At 31.4% G+C, this 24,753-nt stretch overlaps 1 protein-coding gene across 1 annotated transcript in view; it reads right to left on the reverse strand.

The window, feature by feature from the left end:
- Nucleotides 1-6,446: 6,446 nt before the first annotated feature.
- The window catches only part of LOC146531062 (dopamine D2-like receptor), a 163,000-nt gene continuing 144,693 nt past the window's right edge, over nucleotides 6,447-24,753 (reverse strand). The window contains exons 3-9 of the mRNA XM_085199045.1: nucleotides 13,088-13,197; nucleotides 12,454-12,706; nucleotides 11,919-12,106; nucleotides 10,086-10,196; nucleotides 9,431-9,637; nucleotides 8,822-9,033; nucleotides 6,447-8,006 (exon numbers count right to left, since the gene is read on the reverse strand). Coding sequence (XP_085055171.1) covers nucleotides 7,792-8,006; nucleotides 8,822-9,033; nucleotides 9,431-9,637; nucleotides 10,086-10,196; nucleotides 11,919-12,106; nucleotides 12,454-12,706; nucleotides 13,088-13,197 — 1,296 coding nt within the window. The 3' untranslated portion in view covers nucleotides 6,447-7,791. The remainder of the gene's footprint in view (nucleotides 8,007-8,821; nucleotides 9,034-9,430; nucleotides 9,638-10,085; nucleotides 10,197-11,918; nucleotides 12,107-12,453; nucleotides 12,707-13,087; nucleotides 13,198-24,753) is intronic.

The raw sequence follows: 24,753 nt of genomic DNA on the forward strand, positions 1-24,753 counted from the left end.
AATTGATTCCAATTATTATTCATTTATCGATAAAACGAAAAGACGATTCGGGAAATTTCGGCAAACAACTACTGCTAAGTTTAATTACTTGGGCTCTGTCTATAGCTTGCGAATTAGGCGCTTCAACTAATTCACCTATCAATCTTGTTGGAAGTTTTATTTCTTTTGGGCACTTATTTATTGAATATTTACAATAAAAATAATTATGAGGCCAGTGGCGAGCCCCCACTTAACTGTAAACGCAGGTTCGATTCTCATTAGAGGCAATGAAATATTCATTATTTTAATTTTTTCGCTCTGGTGACAGAGCAAAGTTCGTCGTTTAGTTTCACTACTCATAACGCACTGCCTCCAAAATTTGGCGGAAAATGGAGAACTTAAGTATCTTAATAGTAGGTTCCCTCTGCCTACCACGGTATATGCGGGATACAGCATGGAACTAAAAAACCATACCAAATTAACAATAATATTAGTTTTAGAGGAGGCCATTCATGGCACAGAGGCGCAACTGACTGAAATGACTGTAAAATCGACTGGTTGTCAACACAACCCTTTTTTATTGGTTCTTGAATATTCCTTAACAAATATTATCTATTGATTTGAAACTAATTTCATTCAAGCGGCTCACATCCCCGGAGTTGCTTTACAAACTGCTAACTTTAATTACTTATACCCAAATTATAACTTCTTGCCTACAAATTAGCCGCCTGAAGAAACTCACCTATTAATCTTATTGAGATACCTTGAGTTTCCAAACCGTTAATTAATTACAATCATATGCCCATAATACTAAATTTTGTTCTTCACTTTCAGTCCATTTTCAAGACAGATTCTTAGGTTAAATGGTGGAATTCATCGCCGTGCTATGGCACATCAGTTCCGGAGCATACGACGATCGGTCCTTCGCCTCCCGCAGTGGTTCGCGATTACCTAGAAGAAACTGTCGGTCCACCTGGTAGAGTGAAATGTCAAATGCTTAAATATAAATATTCCTGAATTAAAAACCATTGTTTGTTGGAATTTTGTCAAAAAGGGAATCACCAGGTGTCTAAATATTAGGTCTTATTAATATAATACTGGATAATGTATCTTGCTAGAGCTTGTAAGTAGAAGGAAATCAGTGTTAAGACACTCCTTTGTCTACTTTCTACTAAACTCTTGATGTATTTACGTATTGTTGTCTGAGCCAGGAAATAATTAAATGATTCTTTACCCTGAGATGTTTCTGTACACTAACTTACTATAGAATATTCATATAAATAGTTACAGATAACATATAATTTTAAATGCTAATTAATATCAGGGTGCTATTTGCGAGATACTCGTACATCGTGAAGTTGTATAAAAAATATTATAATAATACATTTTAAAATATATTTAAATCGTAGAAAATCTTTTAAAAAGTTAGTGACGTGAGTAGAATTAAAAGGATCGGAACTGTCTCTTTGATACAATCTGCTAAGATATACGACTGCGCTAGCGTGGTGAGAAATTTAAGAAATCATTATATTATTTAAGCGGTACAGCGGACGAAAGTTAACGCAATGATGGTGAGTTCATTTCCTATTTGAAAGAATTAATTATTTCCACTTCGCTACCTTAACAAGACAAACATTGCTACGATTCAAGTCATTCGAGCTGAAAGCGAAGAATATAGTCGTTACGTAAAATTATCTACATAGTTGTTTAATTAGAGAATATTGTTTCAGAGTTTTACTATTTTTAAATACTAAAAACAGATTTTTTGTTGTTTTTTTTTTTAAATAATCGTAAAAAATTGTGAATAACTGTAAGATACTTTCATTATAGCGTGAAAGCAATTCAGACATAGAATACAAATCGAGTCATTCCAATCCAATCTCTTGGCATTGAGAACTGAATGCTGTTGGGATTAAATTGCAGTTTTAATAAGTTAGAGTTATATTTATTTTAGATTTATTTTTTCTATTTCAAAAAACTTTTACTATTTAAAAAAATATTTAAATGATTTTCTTTAAATTTGCATAACAGTATAAGTCTTTAATAACGTGTTTCAAGAAGTAGAAGTATATAATGGTCTTTGGATGACTTTTTTATCATTACAGCGCAGCGGTGGACGGTTGGCTTAAAGTATATATAGTATGTTTTTTATTATCTTTCTAAACACATAAATAATTTAAAATATAAATTAATCTAAAAGTTAACTTTACAGCCGTAAATTTAATTTTCATAGATAATAAATAATACAGTACATAATTATAAACATCACAATATTGAAAGCTAGCGGGCGTTTCACGTTCTGTTTAGAACAAAGCGTCCTACTCATATTTGCATACGTCACAGGTCGTACACAAAAGGAGTTCACTGAATTTAATACGGGACTGCTTATTACAAACAGTTTCTGTGTAAAATGGATGTTTTCCAGTGATTTTTAATATATTTATAAATAGCGGGCCGCGCAGCTTCGCCCGCTTTAACTGTAGGAATATTTACTTAATATATGTAATTTAAATGTATTTAAGGACAATGGTTGATTATTTAAGTATGGTTATCTGTGGTCCGGTGTTACACTTACAATCGTATATCGCAATCGTAATTCAAAGCTTTTGAGATTTTATTTGATTTTGTCTGCAGATAATGTCGCATTTAATAAAAAAAAATTAAGTGATTTCCTATCAATTTCGAGATAAGCAAGTAGGGTTGCTTAGGTTGTGTGCTGCTTTCCAGCCCCCTCAATCTTTCAATGTCTGTCATAGAAATCGGTTCAACCGTTAAGCAGATTCACCCGCATAAGTAGAAAGACATACTAAAGAAAATTATATATTTCCTTCCAGATAGACATTTTTTTATTTTCCTGCCCCGCTGATGTCAACTAATTAATATTAATCTATAGAATGCCAATTTTAATGTAGTTGAATAAAAAATATTTTTAAATTAAGCAGATAGTAGTAGTTAATGATTGTTTTATGCTAAAAAGTTTAGAAATAATTTAGTTTAAAGTAGAAACTATGTTCATTCAATTATAATAAAATTGTTATCGAATATATTAATTAATTAGATAGCAGCCAACACAGCCAACATCACATTGGCATAAATACATACATATTAGGTATGTACCTACCTACTTTTTTATTTACAATTTTAATTTTTCCAGCGTACCTGTAAAGGTACGTAAAGGTTCTAGATTCGAATCTTCCTATATGAATTGGGCGTTCAATAAAACAAAATTTTCCCTTTATAATATTAGTATAGATTATTAAGTTTTATATTCTAAACAAAAATAAGTTCATGAAACGATGCTATATTTTAATAATTAAAGTCGGGCTTGGTGAGCGAAACGAGCAGGAGGCGAAGCTCCCTTGTTTTTAAATTATAAAAATATCTTTTATAGTTTTAATTCTTTAAAACATCAAAATGCATTTTAGTGTTAAGATTCGTATTCCACTTTCAGCTCTCATTAATTGGTAAATATTAGGGGCAGTTCGTTGAAAATAAAAGTCGTTTTATAAAAACAGAATATTATATATTTTTCAACTCATCACAACGTCGCATAGAAAGTTAAAATACTACTTTTACATACATACGTAAATAAATGGATTGGATTGCTTAAAAAATTTTTTTACAAAGCACTTGTCATTTTTACCGTATTATACAGACAGATATTACAATAATAACATTTGGCATTTTGAGTATATTTAACGAAGTATAAAGTAATATATTTTTTTATTATAAGCATATTAGAACTAATTTCATTGAGAGATCCACTAAGTACCTAATATAGAGTTGCTTAATTTAAGTTACCCGACTTCTGAGTTTATTTTAGCTTCACGCTGTATCCCGCACATACCAGGGTAGGCAAAAGGAACCTGGGAACCAGATGTTAAAACACTCTGTTCCCATTAAATTGATATCTCCGAATTTTCGACTCAATGCGTGTGGCCTGTAAGTAGTGGAACTCAACGGAGCGGGCTACCTCGTTACCAGAGCGCAAATATGAAAATGTTAAATATTTCGTTGCCCCGAGTGGGAATCGAACCCACAATCGTTTACAGTCACACGCTTGTGCCCCTGCGCCACCACGGACTTCTGAGTATTTTATTTAAATAAGAAAATAAATATAGAATTTTTATTTTACAACATCGCGTTGTAGTGGAGAAGCCACAATGAAGTCCCGGCATTTTTTATATTTTTTGAAAAGTCTTTAAAGTCAGTTAACAACAATAAATAATATTTTGATAATCTCTATAATAATTTCATATCTTATATCATTATAATCTTAATATTTAGAACGGATTTAGATTTCTTAATACTTATAATAATAATAATATATTTTATATTATAACTTTTAGCTGCTAATTTTGTAGCAAGTTCATAATTTAACGAAGACTTATTTAGTAGATAAGTATCTTAGTAGTATTATTTCAGTATATTAATATTGCACTAGATTTGTTTGATTGCTTGTATTTACAATAAAATAACTCTATATATTTTATATTATTATTTAAAAGTAAGAAGAGTAATTGTCATAATGCTATTTTTTTATATGAAAATAATCTTGGTTTGAACCCATTAAATTAAAATAAAAAATATTCAATTGTACTACAGAAGTGGTAGTTTTCATTTACAAACTCATATTTATAAATATTTTTACTAACTTATTAATTTTAGCTATTTGCTTATGTAATTATTAAAGCAGTTTCTAACTTTACAAGATATATCTATAATTACAAATTAAATTTAAATTATATAATATATTCTTATAATTAGTCACACACGCACACTCATTATATAAATTATTATTATTTTTCTACATTTATTTTATATTACAATACAATTTCACAGTAATTGAGCAAATTAAATGCAATTGATAAAAACAATTAACGTATATTAATGATTGTTTGTGATTTATAAAAAAATGTTACGTGGAAAGAAAAAAGTGCAAAATATGCATTTCAGAAAATATTTTGGGTTGAGACAAAAATTGAAAATTTATTGAAGTAGGACACTTCGTTCTCTACTTTACGTCGCGCCCAAACTTTGATTAGGAGAATATTTTTAAAAGTAAATAAATATTTATAATAAAAATAATAATTTAAATTATTCTCTAGGCTTATAGCATTTCTAAATGAAGTAGTAATGAGCTTTATAATATTATGTTAGCTTTGTAAACTCAAAACTTAAAACTTTAAAAAAAAGTTTGTAACTTTTGTTATTATAAACATCTCATATATATGGTATATTTATAATGATAAAAGATACTTAGTTATATTGTAGGTTCTTATAATTCTGCACTACTATTAATAAATAAATAAGTACATAAATATTATGATATGAGTTCTACTATTAATACTACCTTATCAAATCGCATCGTGCATTATTACTTCGTGGATATTTCATGTATTTATATTTGTACAAACATTATAATCACACCCAGAGACGCTAATTAGCGTTTAACTTAATATAAATCTGTACAAAAATGACGTATTTGTAATATTTCAGGAGAAGAAGCAAGAAGAAGAAATCAAGATTCTCAGTCAACGCAACCAAAATAGAGCAAGGGGCATGGGTAATTTATTCCACATTTTCACTGTGTACTTCCTGACTTCACTTACGAAATTTGGCACGTAGTTAGATCTTACAATTTCAATAAAGAAAAAAATCCAAATCCAGTGAAATTTTATAGGTATTTCATAGAAAAACATCATTACAAACTTGTAATTGTAGTTATTTTACTTCTCATTGATTTATAATCATGGTACGGAACCCACAGTGGGCGAGTCCGACTAGCACTTGTCGCATCAAATGAGTGATATCTATACTAATATAATAAAGCGGAAGAGTTTGTTTGTTTGTTTGTTTGTTTGTTTGTTTGTTTGTTTGTTTGAACGCTAAGATCTCCGGATCTACTGGTCCGATTTACATTGTTTTTGTTTTGTATGAAAGCTGCATTCTTCAGAAGTGCTATAGGCTATATAACATTACATTATACATATAAACTAATATATTTTAAAGTACTTTCTAATTTGACAGGCAATTTATTCTGCCATGTTAATAACAACCGTCGCGTCGCTACGCAACCGTTACCGCGACTTTTTGATATTCATCCTTATGAAAATAAATATAATAGTCACTTTTAGCATTTCATCTAGATTGAAATTATAGTTTACTGTATAACATTCTAATAGATAATTAAAAAGATATCACTGATTCGGAATGACCTAGCCTTCGGGCGGCATAGTATGAGTATGACCGACGCGAACGGGCAGATGACGTTGATGGTTTTATAAATTTTCATACATTTTCGAACTTTATTTGCTGTTTATAATTAATTTAAAATACACTTTGGTTCTCTTCTTATTTTATTTGATATTGCTGGCAAAAAATATTTTTAGGTAGTTTTTAGGTACGGGTTCTAGGTTCTAATATTAAGAATATTTTTTAGTTACTTTTACTTCTTATGTTGGTTTTCAATTTCTCAGATATTTTTTCTAATAATATGTCTCTAATTATTATTCTTTTTGATTATTTAAACTTATATTCTTACTAATTCTATTGAAAACTGAAAATATATTTAATAAATATTCTTATAGTTTAAGCAGGCGTAGCCGCGTCCGGGTCCACTAGTGTCAATATAAAAAAATAAATTTAACGCAAATTAAATGCTAATTGTCATCTATGGGTGTAGTTATGTCCATTTGATAATCCTAAACAATTTTTACATAGTATTAAGTAATTTACAATTATTTGAGGCCGCAAACATTATTGAAGTCCACGCACTCAATAGTTAAGTGATATTTTACATTTGTACTAATAGCATATAATATAAATATATATTAAAAAATATTTTCTACCTAAAAGAACAGAAGGCGGCGTTAGCTTCTGCCAAGGAGTAACATAGAAAAAAAAAGAGAATTATCAAACTATCATTTTATTAAAACAACAATTAAACAACTAATATTCATGAAAAAAAAATGGACGGAAAAGGCTAATCTATCGACGTAATGATCGATCGAAAAGTATTATTGCCATAATTTTTTTTTATTTTCTTTATATAAAACATTAATTTTTTTCTAAAACGAGACATAAATAATTTAAAAGGCTATACGGAAATAATAAACTATTTACATACGCTTATTTAGCTTTTAAGAAAAATATTAGAAATTCACAAAACAGTTAAATTGTTGTATAAACGTAAATTATAATCACAACCTTTATAATAACAAAATTCAATTAAAATATCATTATATATTGGCATTCGATTTCAACTTCTGTACAAAATTTGTATTAGGTATTTAGGTATTAGGTATATTTATATAATATATTCTAATTTCTAATAGAGCAATCTATTCAAGAACTTATATCGACTAATCATTATTTTTTTAGAATCATTACTTATACAATACAGTATATAAGTTAATTACTTTGAGATCATTATTCAATGATAATTCATCAGTAATACATTAATAATACATGTCTTTTAGTTTAATACTGATAAGAAGACTAGAATGAGCAAGCTTATTTATTTAGTCAATAAATTATTGTTATTAATTATGATATGCTAATATTCTACAAGTTAGACACTAAAATATCACTTTAATATATTTGGCCGTTTATTAGATCTCTTGAAAGTCTTGAATAGAAACTGTTTCGTTGTAGAACTATTACACTTCAACATACCAATACGTTATTCAAAATTGAAACCACGTTATATAACAACCCTCTAAGCACAAACCACTTTTAGTTCATTTCAAGGTAAATACAAGATTTGTATATAGAGATCTATTGCGTGAAAACGACCAAATATTCCACGGGCTAGGTGCTACATTTCAGTATTTTCCGGAAAGCCTTTCTGAATTCCGGATTGAAAATGGTGTAAATGACAGGGTTTAAGAAGGAATTGATGTAACCAAGCCACGTATTGAACATAAATACGGTGACTCCAGGAGAAAATTGAAGGCCGAGCTTGCCACAAATTGCGTCTAGTACGTTGCACGTGAAGAATGGCGTCCAGCAGAAGAGGAAAACACCTGTAAAAATATTGTAGTTAGTAAATAAATTTAATATATTTTTAAGTAAATAACTATTAATCTTTATTATAATAATGTTGATGATAATAGTTATTTACTATCGTCGTAAATAGAAGTTTTAAGACAGCTTGTTCCTTTTCAAATAGATCCTTCCGTTCCCATTTTTAGCTAATATTTCGTTTCTCTATTTTACGACTGAATAAAGTATTAATGTCAATACAAGGGCAATTGGATGATAATCAATCAACTTGGGTTCAAAAAACTGCTATTTATGAATATTTATATAAAATTCAATTACATTTACAATACTAAAACTGCAAATAACACAAAAATTTACATACGTAGCATAAAATATAAAATTTCGCAATCATTATTTTTTCGAGCAATGCCTTACTCGATAGATAAAGTCACAAAATAAATCCTCAATTTCCTGCCAAGTACAAACTTTATACAGCAGTTAGTAAGTCGAATAATAAAGGATATTCACTGAATTTCCACCTTCGTTTTCGCGTTTTTAGATAACTCCTAAGCAACTAAGTTTTAACAAGTTCGTGCGAAAGGTGAGCCATTTGGCAAAGTTCGGTAAATTTAGTATCGCCCGTTTTTTTGGAACTAAGACCACCGAATTTATTGTAGGCAAATATTTTGTTGTAAAAATAGGATTTTCAGATAGTAATAGCTTATATTAACGTTATAAGATATAGATTTTTATTTGAGGTAGTACTGATGTGGAGAGAGCATAAAGAATCTTTATGCTCCTTTATTCTCCAGTTTCACCAATTTTAGTGTTATAGCTTTATGGGAGGGTCACTTACCTAAAACAATAGCTAGTGTCTTAGTGGCTTTTCTTTCTTTTTTGGCAGATGATTTTTCTCTCTTCTTTTTACTCGCTTTATTCGCTTTATAGATAGTGAACCTTGCTGTTGCTGCGCTAGCTTTCCGTTCCTTTTTACAAGATGATCCGTCTCGTATATCGTAGTGACTTGAGCCAAGATCGTCGTCAGATCGGAATGCAATTGATGCGTTTCTGTAGAAATGTAACTTTGTGAAATGATTTTAATTTTAAATTTAAAATAAAAAAGAAACGAAAATCGAAATGGTTGTAGGCTCTTAATGGGAGAATTAATTACTTTAATTTTCTCGTCTTGGTGACAAGCTAAAACGTGGCGTTGAGTTACACCAGTAAAAAATAATAATTCAATCTGACTAACGAAGATTTTTATGAGACCAAAAGCCATATAAAGCAAAAATTATTTACTTTATACAAATAGTTTATTCATTTATTAAACTAAGTAAAGCAACAGACTATATTTAAAAATGACCTTTACTGAAAATTCTATATTCTTATAGATTTTAGGAATCGGATATCTCGTATAGGTTATAAAGCACTTTTTAATTTTTATTTGAATTTAGCTCATTAGTACCTTGAATCTGAATCCATTTTTCTGCCGTTCTTCTTCCACCTCTCACATCCCATGTTCTTTAATACTGTGGCATCCTTCATAGATGGTGAGCCGGGTGGTGACACATGCTCTTTCACTGTGTCCTCCAGATTTGACGGCGCATATCCAGAATCATTGTTCCCATTAGGATCTTGCATAGGTTGGGATTTAATAATTCGTTTTGGAGTTCTGTATAAAAAAGATTAAGCAATTGATGTAGTAATTTTGTTAGAATACTTTATATCGACATATTATTTTTATTTAAGAACCCATTGAAATAAAACAAACACTAATTATTAAGGTAAGTTTGTCTAAATACTATATTGAAAACTGCATAAATAGGTGTTGCATGTTTCTGAGATTAGCGAGCACAAGCGCACAGACAAACAGACAAGTAGATAAACAGATCGTTTTTTACTATATCTTTCATGTACGGATAACGACCAGTTACAATTTTATTATGTAAATATATTAGTGATATTAATAGTTTAAATTTTGTAGAGATTGTTACTGAAGAATAGCAATGAAAGTGAAGAAAAGAAAATGGATTTAAATATATAACTCATAAAATAAACTTTATTATGAATTCTAAAGAAAACATTCATATAAAATATTTCAAGTACCACTATAAACTTACTTTGTTTTGCTATCAGTGACAGATGCCAGCATAAACTCTGTAGACTTATCGTTAGGTATAACGTGACATTCGTCCGCGTCTGCCTCCAGATCCACTGAGCGTTTGTCGAAACTGAAAAGGCGAACGTCTTTATTTGTTTATATTATTTATTATTATTGATACAGTGTGAAGCTCAATATATAATGTCTCAACATTGAGAAAAAAGCGGAGAACAGATTATTTTGGTACTAGGTTCTCTCTGACAGTTTGGTCATGTAAAAAAAATACTAAAATAAATTCCCTAATTTTTTCGAATAATTCTACCTACCTTCTCTGACTTTTGTATTAAAACATACATTTGGTTACGAATAGACTAATAACAACTGTAAAACGCAATATTAAAAAAAAAATGCTTTAAACAAAATAATGTTTCATTATCATTTGCTATGAAATAACAAATTAATTAATTATTCTCAGATAATTACACGATTTACGCTCCTATACTGCTTGCTCTCTTGTATCGAGATTCCACTAGAAATTAATTAGCGCGATCTACCGTGTAAATGTTATTATTGAAATCAATTGTTATCTGGCACAGTAAGCGCGACAGTTGAGGGTTCGATACCCACTTGAGGGCTTTCCGCTCAAGTGGGAATCTTCTGGCCACTCCACACGCTATGCGTTGAGAATTCGGCGGAAAATGGGGAACGGAAGTGTCTTAATGGGAACAGAGTGTCTTAATATTAGGTTCCCACGTTCTCTGCCTGTATCCTGCTCTACCCTGATATATGCAGGATACAGAGAAAAACTAAAAAAAAAAGTTTAATACCTTTGTGGCTCAATGGGACACTGTAATGATTATAATATTTTAAATATTTTCATTTCTCCCTCCTGGTCTACCAGCATTCAAGATAATATTTGTCTGGTGTTGCTAACCTACCCTGCTAGGAATAAACTATACAGCAATATCATCACCTTCGTTTTCATCATCATAAATCTATTTTATTCGCTGATTCACTAAAACTAATTACAAATATAAATTCAGGCTCACTTATAACGAATTCTAGTTCAGCTAGCATTTATATTATATGGGAATGTTTCCCGTCTGTCAGTTAAATTTAAAGTAGTTCTCATAAGTATCTTGATGTAGTAATTACATTAAGATTTGATGATACTTTGGCTTAAATGAGTAGAAAGTTATGAAACTTAAATTTTGGATCGTTTAGTAAATTATTATAATAATTTTGCTATAAATATTAGATTAATTTGTATATATGTTATTAATGCTCATGTGGCACATTTAGCAAATAATTTACTGCACCTAATTTTAGATTGAATTCAATTTGGGTTTTCATTATTTTACGTAATTCATCCTAGACATATACATTGAGTATATGGAAATACTATTTTAAAAATATTGATTTCGTCTTGTGCAATATACATATTCCAAAATTCGGCGGAAAATGGGGAACGGAGTGCCGGGATACGGCGGGATACAGCGTGAAGCTGTTTTTTTTTATCAAATACATAATTGTTTAAAAAATTAAGTATTTTCTAAAAATTTTTTAATTCGAAACATAAAAATTAGTTCATTTTGATCTTTTGGTCTTTTGATCTTTCTTTTCCTTAAATAAATAACTTACTTGTTTAGAGTCTTTTTGTCTATGGTTTCCCCATTTTCTGCCTAGTTTTCGAGACATTGCGGGTTGAGTGATAGATTTCAACACCGCAATTTGTCTTCTTACTAGAGAGCGAAGAAGTGAAAATAATTAATTCCCTCGAAAGGGAATCGAAGCCACAATCGTTTCGTATACAATCAGACGATATGCCAAATATCCGGTAAGTAAGTAATACCTGTCCTCGTGGTCCTCTTCATTACTACCAGATCCAGTATTAGTCGGTCGATCGTCTAACGCTGTTTCTAGATGCCTAGTTTGTGCTACATTTTCTATCACTATGGCCGCTGTAGGTCCTGTCATGGGATCACCAGGGACTGGCGGTTTCTTCGCTGCTCTCTGCTTTTTGGCTCGATTTCTTAGTGCCTAATTTTAAATAAATATTACTTAAAAATAATTTATTTTCTCATTTGAATGTTCTTATTAAAATGAAATTGCAGTATAATGTATAGCATTGAATTATGATTCAGCATGTAATTTTCAATATAAATGACAGTATCATATGTCACGTTCCAATTATAATAACATCAAACGTGTCAAGTAATATTTGCTTTTCAATTCGCTTAATTTATCGTTAAGTTTGGAGTACTTCTTAATTATTATTAACAATTAAAAATTAAAATCAAATATCAAAGTTAAAACAAGAAAATTATCTAAATTATTAAACTTTTTGTATTAAGTAAATGAAATATGTACAAAAGCTAAATAAATACCTTAAAAATATTATAATATAGGAACATCATCATGATACAAGGAATGTAGAATGATCCTAGCGAGGAGTAGATGACGTAGTTCGGGCTATTGAAGAGGCACTCATCGAAGTTCCTGTGTGGGGTGTCGTTTAAGCCAAGAACTATTGGTGCTCCAATAGCTGCTGAAACTAGCCACACTAGGACAATTGTGAACCAAACTCTTCTATTGTTTTTATGTTTTGCGTATTTGATTGGTTGTGTGACTGCAATGTACCTGAAGGTATAATAAAAATTGTTAGGAGACGTAAAAAGTATTGAAGGAATCATGTAAGTATCTATAAGCTCAATTAAAACTAGACTAGTATTTAGTTTCTCGTCTTTGCTTCTCACCCTTTTTTAGACAAGTAATATGCTTGTCTGGAAATTTCACATTTTATCTTATTAAACTGGACAAAAAAGTATTTTTTTAAAACACGATCTTTCTTTAAAATTGAGAACAAATTCACACTTATAACGTTCAAATTGTGAATCTTTCTTATAGCACCACCAAGGCATCAATAAATGAGTGTCTTAACACTATATTATCTTTGCCAACTATTATAAATTAGGGGAACGAGTGGTACTTATGGAAAAGTAAATTATTCAAAGTGCTCACCTATCGACAGATATAGCGACTAGATTAAATATACTTGAAGTAGACGACGTGACGTCCATAGCGATATACACATCACAGATGAATGCAGGCAGACCCCACGATCCGTGTACCTGCAAACAAAACAACACCTTAAGTCCAGGGAGTTAATTTCAATTTCGATTGTCAAATTCTGATAAAACCCAATTGAATACTCAAATACCGTGCTCAAATAAATCAACGTGATTTAAGCAATTTTATCAGCTTCTTTCCGAATTCGTTAATTTTGTTAGAGCTTTGTATATAATGTATATTTTATACTTATAACATTAAGAGTTTTTGATAAAGTGGTAACGTAGGTTTGTTACGATAGGGTACCAGGGTACTTTTGCTCTTCCATATTTTTCTATTTTTAAGATAAGCTTCTAGACCATAGTTTAATAGTCTAATATACAGCTTTGATCTCTGCTTTATATTTAGGACAGTGCGAGTTTGGGTATAGATAACTGACACTAACGCTAACTAACAATTAGACCAGCAACGGCCCAGTTTAATTAAATATGCATTTACATATTATTAGCATCATATTTCACTACGTTTAATTATATACTTGATGGTTCACATTGAGAATAATATTTAATATTGAGTTTATCCGTCTATATTATAGACTGGACTCATACATCGTCATGCTGTATCCCTCATGTAGCAGGCAGAGGGTTAATACTCTACGCTCTCCATTTTCATTGGGCATTGCACGTTGACTGGCGGAACTCAACGCCGTGCTTACCGTCGCCGAGCGAAGATATGAAAAAATAAATAAATAGGACTAAATTATTTTAAAAAACCATAAACGATTCGCGTGACGTCACATCCGTCGTCCGGAATCTGACCGAGTCTGTCGGCCATTACGTGGTGGCATTGTTCAGCATCTTTTGTGTCTCCGTTTTATTAGTTTCTTCAAAAGGTACGCGCCCTTTTATAATTTCAGATGCGACGAGTCATTAATTTTGATCAAAATTTGATTTTGTGGTATTTCACTTTTGCGTTTATTGTCAATTATTTATATTTAATTTTAGCTTTTTTATTTTTTGAGGCAGATTGATCGGAGGGTTCCTGAATTCAATTTCCATTAAGTGGATTTTTTGTATTGTATTTCTTGAAATGAAGCTTTCCTTTGGGTTTCCTGCTCTAACATAAAAAATATTTAAATTTATTATTTAGGTTAATTTAATTTTTAACTAATTGATGACCAAATATGTAATAGCTTAAGAGTTTTTAATCTAGTACGTTCGACATGTTCTATAAAATGTAATTAAAATTAGCTTAAGCAACTTAATTTTCTTTTAAAGCCATTTTCCTTCTTATTTGTCAAACGTACTCGTAGCATAAAAATCGTTGAGTATAAATAGAGTTTGAAACACTAATGTTTGTGGATACGTTACGTTATTTGGGAAAACACGGGACGTTAAAAGCGTGATTGTTCCGTCCTTTGTGTTAAATTTATCTAGAATATCCTTCATCTTGATGTTGATATGGACTTCTTGAATAAAACGGAAATGCACGAACATTTCCGCTTGAAACGGAAATATATGTGGTGGTCATATAAAATGTTAATTTGTTTAGTAACTTAAGATGGCTTCATTGCAACTATATGTAAAGGACAATATAATGCAATTTTAATGAATTTTGTACTTAAACAATAATAGATGATTATTTAACTCTAAAGTCTACATATTTAAATTTAATGATAATTGATCTATTAAAATTACAATAAAATTATAACACATACAAATGTGCAACTATAAGCGCGACAGCTAATTTCTTCGCTTTGACCAGGCAAAACGCGGCGTAGACTTCTGCTACTCAACAGACAATGTCTCAATAATTCGATGGAAAGGTATCACACAGTATCTAACCAGTACGCTCCCAGGTTCCCTCTGGCTACCATGTTATGTGAGTCTAAAAAAAATATAAAATAATAATTTAGCCTTAGTTTTCGGGTACTCCGAAAAAAAAAGAATACAAATAAGAAACTAAAAGAATTGCACTAAAAAAGTTTTTATATGTTTCTTGGAAAACGATCTAACAAGTATGTATGAAAAACAGGAAAATGATGCGTTATATCCGTTTAGTTTTAACAACGTCACGGTATTATCGAGGAAGTAATATAGCTTATTGTTATGACACCGGCGCTACGAGATTGAAACTAGCGTTGGGATGTTTTTTCACGAAAGGGAGATTAGACTACTTGTTTTACTCTTCTTATGTTTATTCCGATAGATACTGAAAATAAGAATATGATTTAATAAAAAGTTATATTTATATTTTTTCCTGTCTTCCAGGCAGGCAAATGGCGGCGTTATGTTCCGCCACCTGACAGATTGTTATGGTACTGAGCTTAGATCAATGTAGTTAGATATTAGTGTTAAAATCCTCCTGTACACTTTCTGCTCATTCGAAATATTGCATATTAAATGACGTAACTCAACACCGCGTTCTACCAGCATACTTAATATTTCATTACCAAAAAAAAATACACGCACAACGTAACTCAGTCGAGATTCGAGACACGTATTCAATTACACAGAATTGATTCCAACGTTTGATATAATGCCTAATGTGAAGCACTGATGGTACTACTGAGAGGTTTTCCCGTTGCTATTAATTTGGCTGTTACTTATTACTAAAAGGTTGTGTATTTGTAGAGAGAAAATATTTACTATTTCTTTGAACACATAGTATATTCTCCATTTTATTTATTGACTTGCGACTCCATGGCAGCTTCGCTCGCTTGTAGGTACTTTACGAATATTTATTTACTAATCTTTTGTCATTTTAAACAAAAAACTAAAGTTTCGACCAATTGAAATAAAATTAATACTAAATGTTAATTAAATGAAGCTTGCCAAAATACAAAAGTGAAAACAGCGTTTAAATTATTATCATTGTTTTAGGTTTACTTTGGATAAATGCCCCCAATAATCGTTTTTTTTATATACATTCCGTAAACGATCAGTTACTCTAATAATTCTACTAGAATATTCCATTTCCACCACTCAAAAGTAATATTCCAAAAATTGAGAGACGCGTGGGGAACAGAATGTCTTAACACTAGGTTCTCTCAGCTTACCCAACTAAAAATAAAATAAAACTACTTTTAAAATTATTACGCTTTCAACAAAGAATTATTTGGAAAAATATAATATATAAATGCTTGAAATTCCTAACTTATCTATATCATTGAAACTTGGCACAGGCGAGTGTTCAATAAAAACTTTTAATCTATCTTGTCCGGTCTTGGTATAATCGTTCAACTTTTAGGGGCGGTATTCCGAACACGTATGCAATTACCGTTCGATATCGATATAACGGACGCTATTACGTATATCTTATAATTATATTTTTCGGCTGGCTGACTGACTGTAAAGAAGATAGTTGTGGGTTTGATTCCCACTCGGAATTATAGTTTTGTAAGTCCCCGCTCCAGTAATGCGACGTGAGTTACGCCACTGAACATGCAATGTATTAAAATTTGGGGGAAAGTGTGGAATGGAAACACTAATTCCCCTTTGCTTACCCTGCTACGCCAAAATCGTGAAATTATTTTTTATATTCAATTTAACGCTTTACGCACGGAAATAATAATCATTTCCCCACGTACGTTCGTACGTATAAGTTCAAAGTTCAAATTTAATCAAAATCGGTTTAGTATTTTTTGAGATATCGAAGCAATCATGATGATCGGTGTATAATATATAAATAATATAGGCACATTGGTAAATTATCTTTTTTCAATTAAAAATAATTTAGTCATTTTAATTTTTTTAAATTACTATTATAATTGATACACAAACGATCTAATGTCAACAACCTCTTTTTTCATATAAAAAATTTAATATCTCAGTCAAGATTTTAATTAACAATTATTAGCACTCCAAACACCACTTCACGTCAATCACATCATACAAACATTTTAATACGTGTACATTTTATGTACTTAGTCGTAAGAAACATCAATAAAATATAATTAAGTGCTCACGTTCAGGATTGGTCGTTTAATTAAATTTATATGGGCTTTATGTAATGGAGTGACATCGTAATTACTTAAATTGGTGCTATTACGCTTTATATGATATGATACCTGAGTAGAAAACCTTTAGAGTACAGTTTAATTCAACATTCTTCTTAGCTTCAGGCAGAGGGAACCTGGGAACCTAGTGTTAAAACACTCTGTTCCCATTAAGATACTTCCGTTTACCCAAGAAGATTGTTGATTGATGTACTGATGTACAACAGAGTTTAGTCCTCTGGATAATAATTTTAATGTATAATTGTTATATTGTTTTGATTGTTATTAGTTTTTTTGCCAGTCACGCATTTTTGTTACATTTCTTTTGTTTTTTCATATTTTGGTGAAAAGGAAGATACTATCGCAACTTAGCATGCCATCGATAGTTCACAATAATCGATAGTATCGATACTATTGATACTATTGATACTATCGTTTCCATGAAATTCAATAGTATCGATACTAACGACAGTATCGATACTATCGATAGTATCGATATCTTTCTGACTGGGAGATACGATACTATCGATAGTATCAATAGAATTGCATTTGTCCGATAATATTGTACTCTTTTGAACTATCGATAGTTCGTTACTATCGAAAATATCGATACTTCTTCCTCCTGGCATCGATTAAAACATCGATAGTCCTACTAACGGACAACTATCGATAGAATATAGCCTATCGATAGTCGACTATCGATCGGCACTAGCTCTGGTGTCGAGGCAAAATATTTTTCTTTCAATTTCACTGTAAACTAGATCTTAACCACTATCAGAAACAATTTGACCAAAAGCACGAATAAAGCTTAACTTAACTTATGAAATATCAATATCGATATCTTTGGACGGATAATGAAAATTTAAACCATCTCCTATAACATTATTTCGAATGATTGAAATTAATAGTAAAACCGCAGGAATGTTAGCTTGGCGGGTATTTGTGTAACAAAATGCCTTAATAATTATTATTAATATATCTAGCTATTAATAATTTAGTGAAATATTGATTTAGTTATACAACTATCTACTTAAGCTATATCAGCGCCTTCGTGGTTTAGTTACTACTCGTGATTGACTTAATGTAACGATTGTAAGTTCAAAATTCCATTAAACTTTTCTTTATATTTATATGAGTAGGTACTAAGAGTGAAGGGAAGAAGTGTCTTACTCATAAAAGAGTGTCTTAACACTAATTCCCTCCGTCTACTCTGCTAAGATACTGTCCGTTACCATTAAGTTCTCTCTCTCTCTCTTCTGTTACCCACCTTTCGCTGAATTTTGATTACATTACGCCGCGCTTTGCCTCGTCTGCCAGAGCAAGAAACCAAAATATTAAATATTTAATTTTCTCCAGTAGGAATCGAACTCACAACCTGTCATGTTTACATTCACACCACTATGCCCCTTTGATGAAAGGGAAATAATAATTATATAGCTTCACAATTTTTCGCGCATACAAGCTTACAGATAGTAAATCTAACTAATTTAACACATTTTCTAATATTATATACAGTTTCCTGCATTCTCCCTCCAAGAAACTTATCCTGTACTTCCTAATGGATGAATCCTGCAATGCAATCTGAAAGGAACATTAACTATATCGTTTGAAAATTTATACGCTCTCATATATTTCACAGATAAATTCCTAGGATCTTCTCCTGAGATCTGAACACAATGCTGCACTAATTACATATTCAACAGATTGAAATAGAACTTTGTTACTCGGATATCTTGTATCGTTTAAAGGTATTTGAAATTGTAAGGTTTTAATAATTAATTATTACTAAATCTTCAAAATTGTAAAATTTATCACGATACGTCACACAGAAATTATTGGTAAATAAAATTATTTCATACCCAAGTGGAAATCGAATCCACAACCATCAGGTTTATACACTTATAGTCATACGCACAATCATTTATAATTTCGTAAGCACTAAGCCATAAGGGGCTCATTTTTTCCATAAATATAGCAGGGTAGGAAAAGGGAACCTAGAAAACCAGTAATAAGATACTTTGTTTCCATTTTCCCACTTTTCGAAATCCACCGAATTCTGCTTTGCTTTGCATTGCTTGTTGATATGAAGAACCCCAGCTGCACCATTTTTGCATGTAGAAAATAGAAAGAAAGTTATTATAAAACATTTACAAAAGCAGTCTACAAAATGGGGGTTTTATTACGGACCCTATTCTTTTTAATATATCCCCGATTTTTACCCTTTGCATTTAAAATAATACTGTCACGCGCGATATTGTACGTGATGAGCGTGACTTTAGTAGATCATGTTTGAAAATTCCACTCGCTAGAACATTTTTTATTATAGTCCAATAGGATTGAAGCTGATTCCAGATTTAGATATAACTCTTTGCACGATGTATTTTCATAATTATATCGTATTTATTTCTCATATATATTTTAAAAGGAGACTTAAGCGTGCACTTGGTTCGTAAGTTCCAGGCACTACTGCGAGCTCATCGTGATGCAAATGGACACCTATGAGGAATATAAGAAGTTTAGTCTCATATAAATGTTAATAAAATTAATTAAGGCCGTCGTGGCCCAGTGGCGTGTCACTGTAAAGGTGTAGGTTTCGGGTTCGATTCCCACTCAGGAAAATGAATTAATGGTTAATTGCTCTGGCTTTGCTCTGGTAACAAGTCAAAGCATAACGTTGAGTTCTGCTCCTCAACACGCAATGTGTCGAATAAATTCAGTGGAAACAAAGCAGAGGGAACGTAGTGTTGAGATACTCAGCTGAGAACAGAGTATCTTAACACTAGGTGCCCTTTGCCTACCATGCTATTTTTGTGATACAGCGCTAAATGTTGTAAAATTGCGCTATAATGAAATGCCTATATTTTGGTTTGGTTATATACCTAGTATATAAAGAAATCTAAGGCTTATCTAAAACTAGCGGACGCGCGCAGCTTCACTTGCGTATTTAGGGGTGAATTCTTTTTTGTGAATTCTTCTGAAAATATTTTTAAGAGTCTAAATTTCAAATTTTATAAAAATCGGTGGCGATTTAAAGATTTTTCCATACAAACTTTCAACCCCTTATTTGCACCCTTAGGGGGTGAATTCTAGAAAACAATGAAACACGTGTTCAATTAAATACTGTTAAAAATTTAAATTCCAAATTTTATAAAAATCGGTGCCGATTTAAATTTTTTTCCATACAAACTTTCAACCCTTATTTCACCCCTTTAGTCTTAAAATTTTTCAAAATCCCTTCTTAGTGGATGTCCAGATTATGAAAGTAAACATCTGTCGAAATTCCACGTTTCTCCCATCAGCGGTTACGGCTGTGCGTGCGTCTTACCTCAGTCAGTGAGGACAAGTCCTTTTATATATATAGATTACAATACTTTTCTCTTAAGAGAAATTTTCCTTAAGGAAAATGTTTAAGGATATGTCAATATAACAAACCCCCACCTAATTACTTAAGTGTATTCACATAACAATAAAAACTCGGTTTTTCCTTATTTCAGTAAATAGTCTTTTTACAGAGTTACAGAATCGTCAAGCCAAAATGGTGTAAGCGGAAGATTTAAAGAAAGTTTTTATTTAAAACAAGAATTACTGGCGCGGCGGGATAGCGTGTGACAATAAACAGGATTTGAATTTAAACCCAATGAGGGTTAAAATATTTTACCCCCATATTGGTGCAATTCCAATATAGGAATAAAAATATTTTTATTTCTCCGTACTAGTCCGTGGAAAATAATAATATTAAATAACTCAGAATCTTGATTCAGTTAAGTTTATGCTACGACATTTACTCTACTGAAATGAAAATAACTCACTTCCGAATGGAAATCGAACCCACTACCGTCACGTTTATGCTGCCCTCAAATGCTGTGCCGTAGCGTCTCATCACCAAAGCTATTACATATAAAATCAACATAGAAAATACGTTTTCCCTAAAAAAATCTTGCATTTATTTCTTCATATATTTGGCTTTGTACCGTTGGTACATTTTCTTTGATCTCGTTAGGATAAAGACAACAGGGTTAGGTTTCCTCGCCTCGTAAAGACGTTGAATGCACAAATATTATAATATATTGTACATATATGTATATAATATACTGCAGTAGTATACATACATGATTTTGCAAAGGAAAATGTCTAAGGCTTTATTAACGCTTCTATGTAAGAGATATTGCTGTTAATAATTATGGTATACAGTGATTTTTTTTTAATCAATACAGCTAATCTACGGTGTTGAGTTCCGCTATGTCTTGAAATTGAAAAGCAAGAAATAGGCACGTAGACACCGTAACCGTTTGCATTCCCTTCTCTACGGGTAAGTTCCTAGGTGTTAGATTAGGTTAGGTTAGTTATTATTATAAATATTTAATTAATTATTGGTTTGACAGTCAATTCTGATGCTTGTAAGTTTGTAGCGTGAAACGTGCACTAGGTTTTTTTAGCTTCACTCTGTATCCCGCATAAATCACAGGAAATGAAAAAAAATATATAATAATTCCCCAAAATGAAAAAATGTATAATAATTCCCCTAAATGGGATTTGAACCATTGTGTTTACATGTAGAGGTTGTTTTACTACGCCACGACCAACTAATGTGTATGTTAAACGAAATTTAGCAACTTTTGTAAATAAATTACGTCGTCACAGTAACGGTAGGGACAAGTTGAACTATTCTAATTGTGTTCAAATCCCACCCTGAGGAGCATTTATTTTCCCGGGTCTAGCCAGACGAATGCGGCGTTATGTTACGTAATACGACTTAATTGCTTCAAATGAACTAAATATGGAGAATTGAGTAATGCCATATACATATGAGTATACTATATTATAATTTTACATACAATTATGGAAACAAATAATAAATATTTTTGTTTTTTTAGAACGCTTCATAACGCCAAACTAAGATGGAGCGGAATTTAACGCCGTATTTTTTCGCACCGAAAAGTGAGAAACAGACTTCCGTTTCCTACTTTTCGCGCAAACTATAACCTACTTAATGGAAACGTACTGTCGAAATAGTAGGTTCCCAGGTTCCTTCTGCGTACCATGCTATTATATATTTATCAAAGTGAGATGAAACAATAGCTAACATGCATTTAGAGGTCATTTTAGAAATGACCTCAAATTACTATGTACACTATAAGTTTATAGTAATTATAGTTAAGTTCTAATTTTAGCAATTGAATAATTTATTATTGAAACTAACTGGGTCTGTGTTCTATTCTATTTTACTTTATACTTACCTAATAGTACAATATTCAAAACAACCCGTATATGAAACACATTTTCTGTTTCCCAAATGATTTCCCCAAACCTATTTCTTTATATACATTTCTGCCCTCTGATACAAACTACTACTTTTAGATCCTTTTGTCTCTTTGTGCCTATTAGAACGCCATTAGCGGTGTAGAAATAAAAGAAACTCGTTTTTATAATAAATATATAAATATATATGTTCCATGAAATTGTACATATATAAAGTGTGTATGTAAAGTATATTGAGGCCAATCGCGGCGCTGGGGCACAAACGTGACAGATTCTGGGTTCGATTCCACCTGGAGGAAATTAAATAGTAAATTCCGCCACCCAACACGTATTGCCTCCTAGTTGGGAGCGGAGTGTCTTAACATTATGTCTATCTTTTTGCTACACGCGGGATAAAGCGCGATACATATATGTATACACAAGGTAAAGCTACGCGATTTTTGTAGTGTCCAGATATTACAAAGTAATAGATATGTATTTGTGATTTAACATGAAAAATACAGTGAATACTCTAAATAAGAATTACTTTTATAGCTTGAAAACAAATTAAATCAATATAATGAAAGATTTTATCTTTAACCCACAGGGACGCTATTGCTTACTAATACAGTCAGTTTAAATTTCTCAATAAAATTCTTAATTAATAGTAGTTTAGAGCAACATCTTTTCTTACATAGATAACATATGGATCACAATTTCCCTTTTCTGTATTGCTTTATCTATTTTTATTAACTGCGGTTTGAAAAGATTTTAGGAAAATTTTTATTTGCATTTTGAACAAATATGATTAAACGCGACGATTGTAGCTTCAATTCCCACTCGGGGAATGAAATATTTAATATTTTGGTAACAAGCGAAGCGTGGCGTTGAACTTGACGAATGTCTTAATGGGAACGGAGTGTCTTGCCATTAGGGTCCTCAGATTTCCTGTGCCTACTCAACTGTGCTCGGGATACACCGTGAAGGTAATAAAAAGAAAATATATAAAAGTAATATAAGAAGACACTAAGAAAATATATACCTATTAGTAACAAAAAAAGTTTTTGAACTGCCGAACTATACTTATTAGGTGAACGATTCTCACTCACGCGACGTAATTTCTATTACAGAGACGTAGGCTTCATTCAATACATTGGATTAGGACTTGTTAAATCTAATGTTTGTGGGTTCAATTTTTGCTTAAGGGAATATATTATTTTGGTTTCCACCCTTTCTTAAGACAGAACACATTGTTGAGCTCCACCAATTTATTTTAGTGTAAGGTAGAGGAAGGAATATTAGGTATATAACATTTTGATTAAATTCCTATTCCTATTCTTCTCCCAAAGTCGTACTTATCTAACCACACCAAAGGAACTATAATATTAATAAATATTACACATTTCATATGCCAACATGCAATTTCCCAAAAATCGAGCCCTATTTACAGAAATAGGGCTCGATTTTTGGGAAATTGCCACATTGGTGTAGGCACAGGCCTACACCAATGTGGATACAGAGCGAAGCTAAAAAAATACCCAAAATGGATTCGAATCTACTTCCATCCTATACAAGGACATATCTTTAGTAGCTTTATAATTTTGTTAAATAATAAACTCACTCAATTACCACAAACAAATATAAAGCTCAAAGTTCTTAGTAAGTTGTTAGTCATTTCAAGCTTGATTAAGCTCGAATAGCGGGAGAGTAGTAAAAGAAAATTTAAAACAAGCCATAAATTCCTTTAAGTGCCAATATTGTGTTCGGAATCGCCTCAAAAGTTTGCTTTGGAAAATAAACGTGCAAGTTTAACGTCAACGTTAATGGAGAGAGTAGAAGAGAGATATAAGAGTTTAGTGCTTAGATTTTTATTCAGTTTTACGCTGTTAGCAAACAGCTTATAGCAGGGAGGTAGAAGGAACCTTGTGTTTAGAAGCGTTGATTCTGCACGCACTTGTTAATTTTGAAGAGATTCTGGGGATAAGTGGCGGAATTTAAAGTTGCCATTCGTCTTTTTACGAAGAGAGATAAGGGTAATTATACATTCCCTCGAAAATCGAACCTACATCTGCTGTGTTTACAGTCAGTCAGAGCTTTACCGTCGCCCCACGGCGGCGGAATTTTTTACATACATTATCCAATATAATTAAATATCTTCAAAATAAACTTAAAGATATTCATAAGGTTAAAATTGAAACGTTAAGTCAACGTTGTGTCGAGCAGTTCCCATCGTCACAAAGTGTATCGAAAAACTACTACGAATGAATAATGCGGAAATTCAGGGGCCAAGCTGGAAAAAACTGGAAAAACTTTTGTATTTTGGAATTTGTATGAGCTTATCTTTAGTCTATTTTTATTTCAAAAACTGAGTTAACACGATTGC

The sequence above is a fragment of the Heliconius melpomene genome, chromosome 16 (genome assembly GCF_056956725.1).
Source record: "Heliconius melpomene rosina isolate 202511_hmr_F chromosome 16, ASM5695672v1, whole genome shotgun sequence".
NCBI lineage: Eukaryota > Metazoa > Arthropoda > Insecta > Lepidoptera > Nymphalidae > Heliconius > Heliconius melpomene.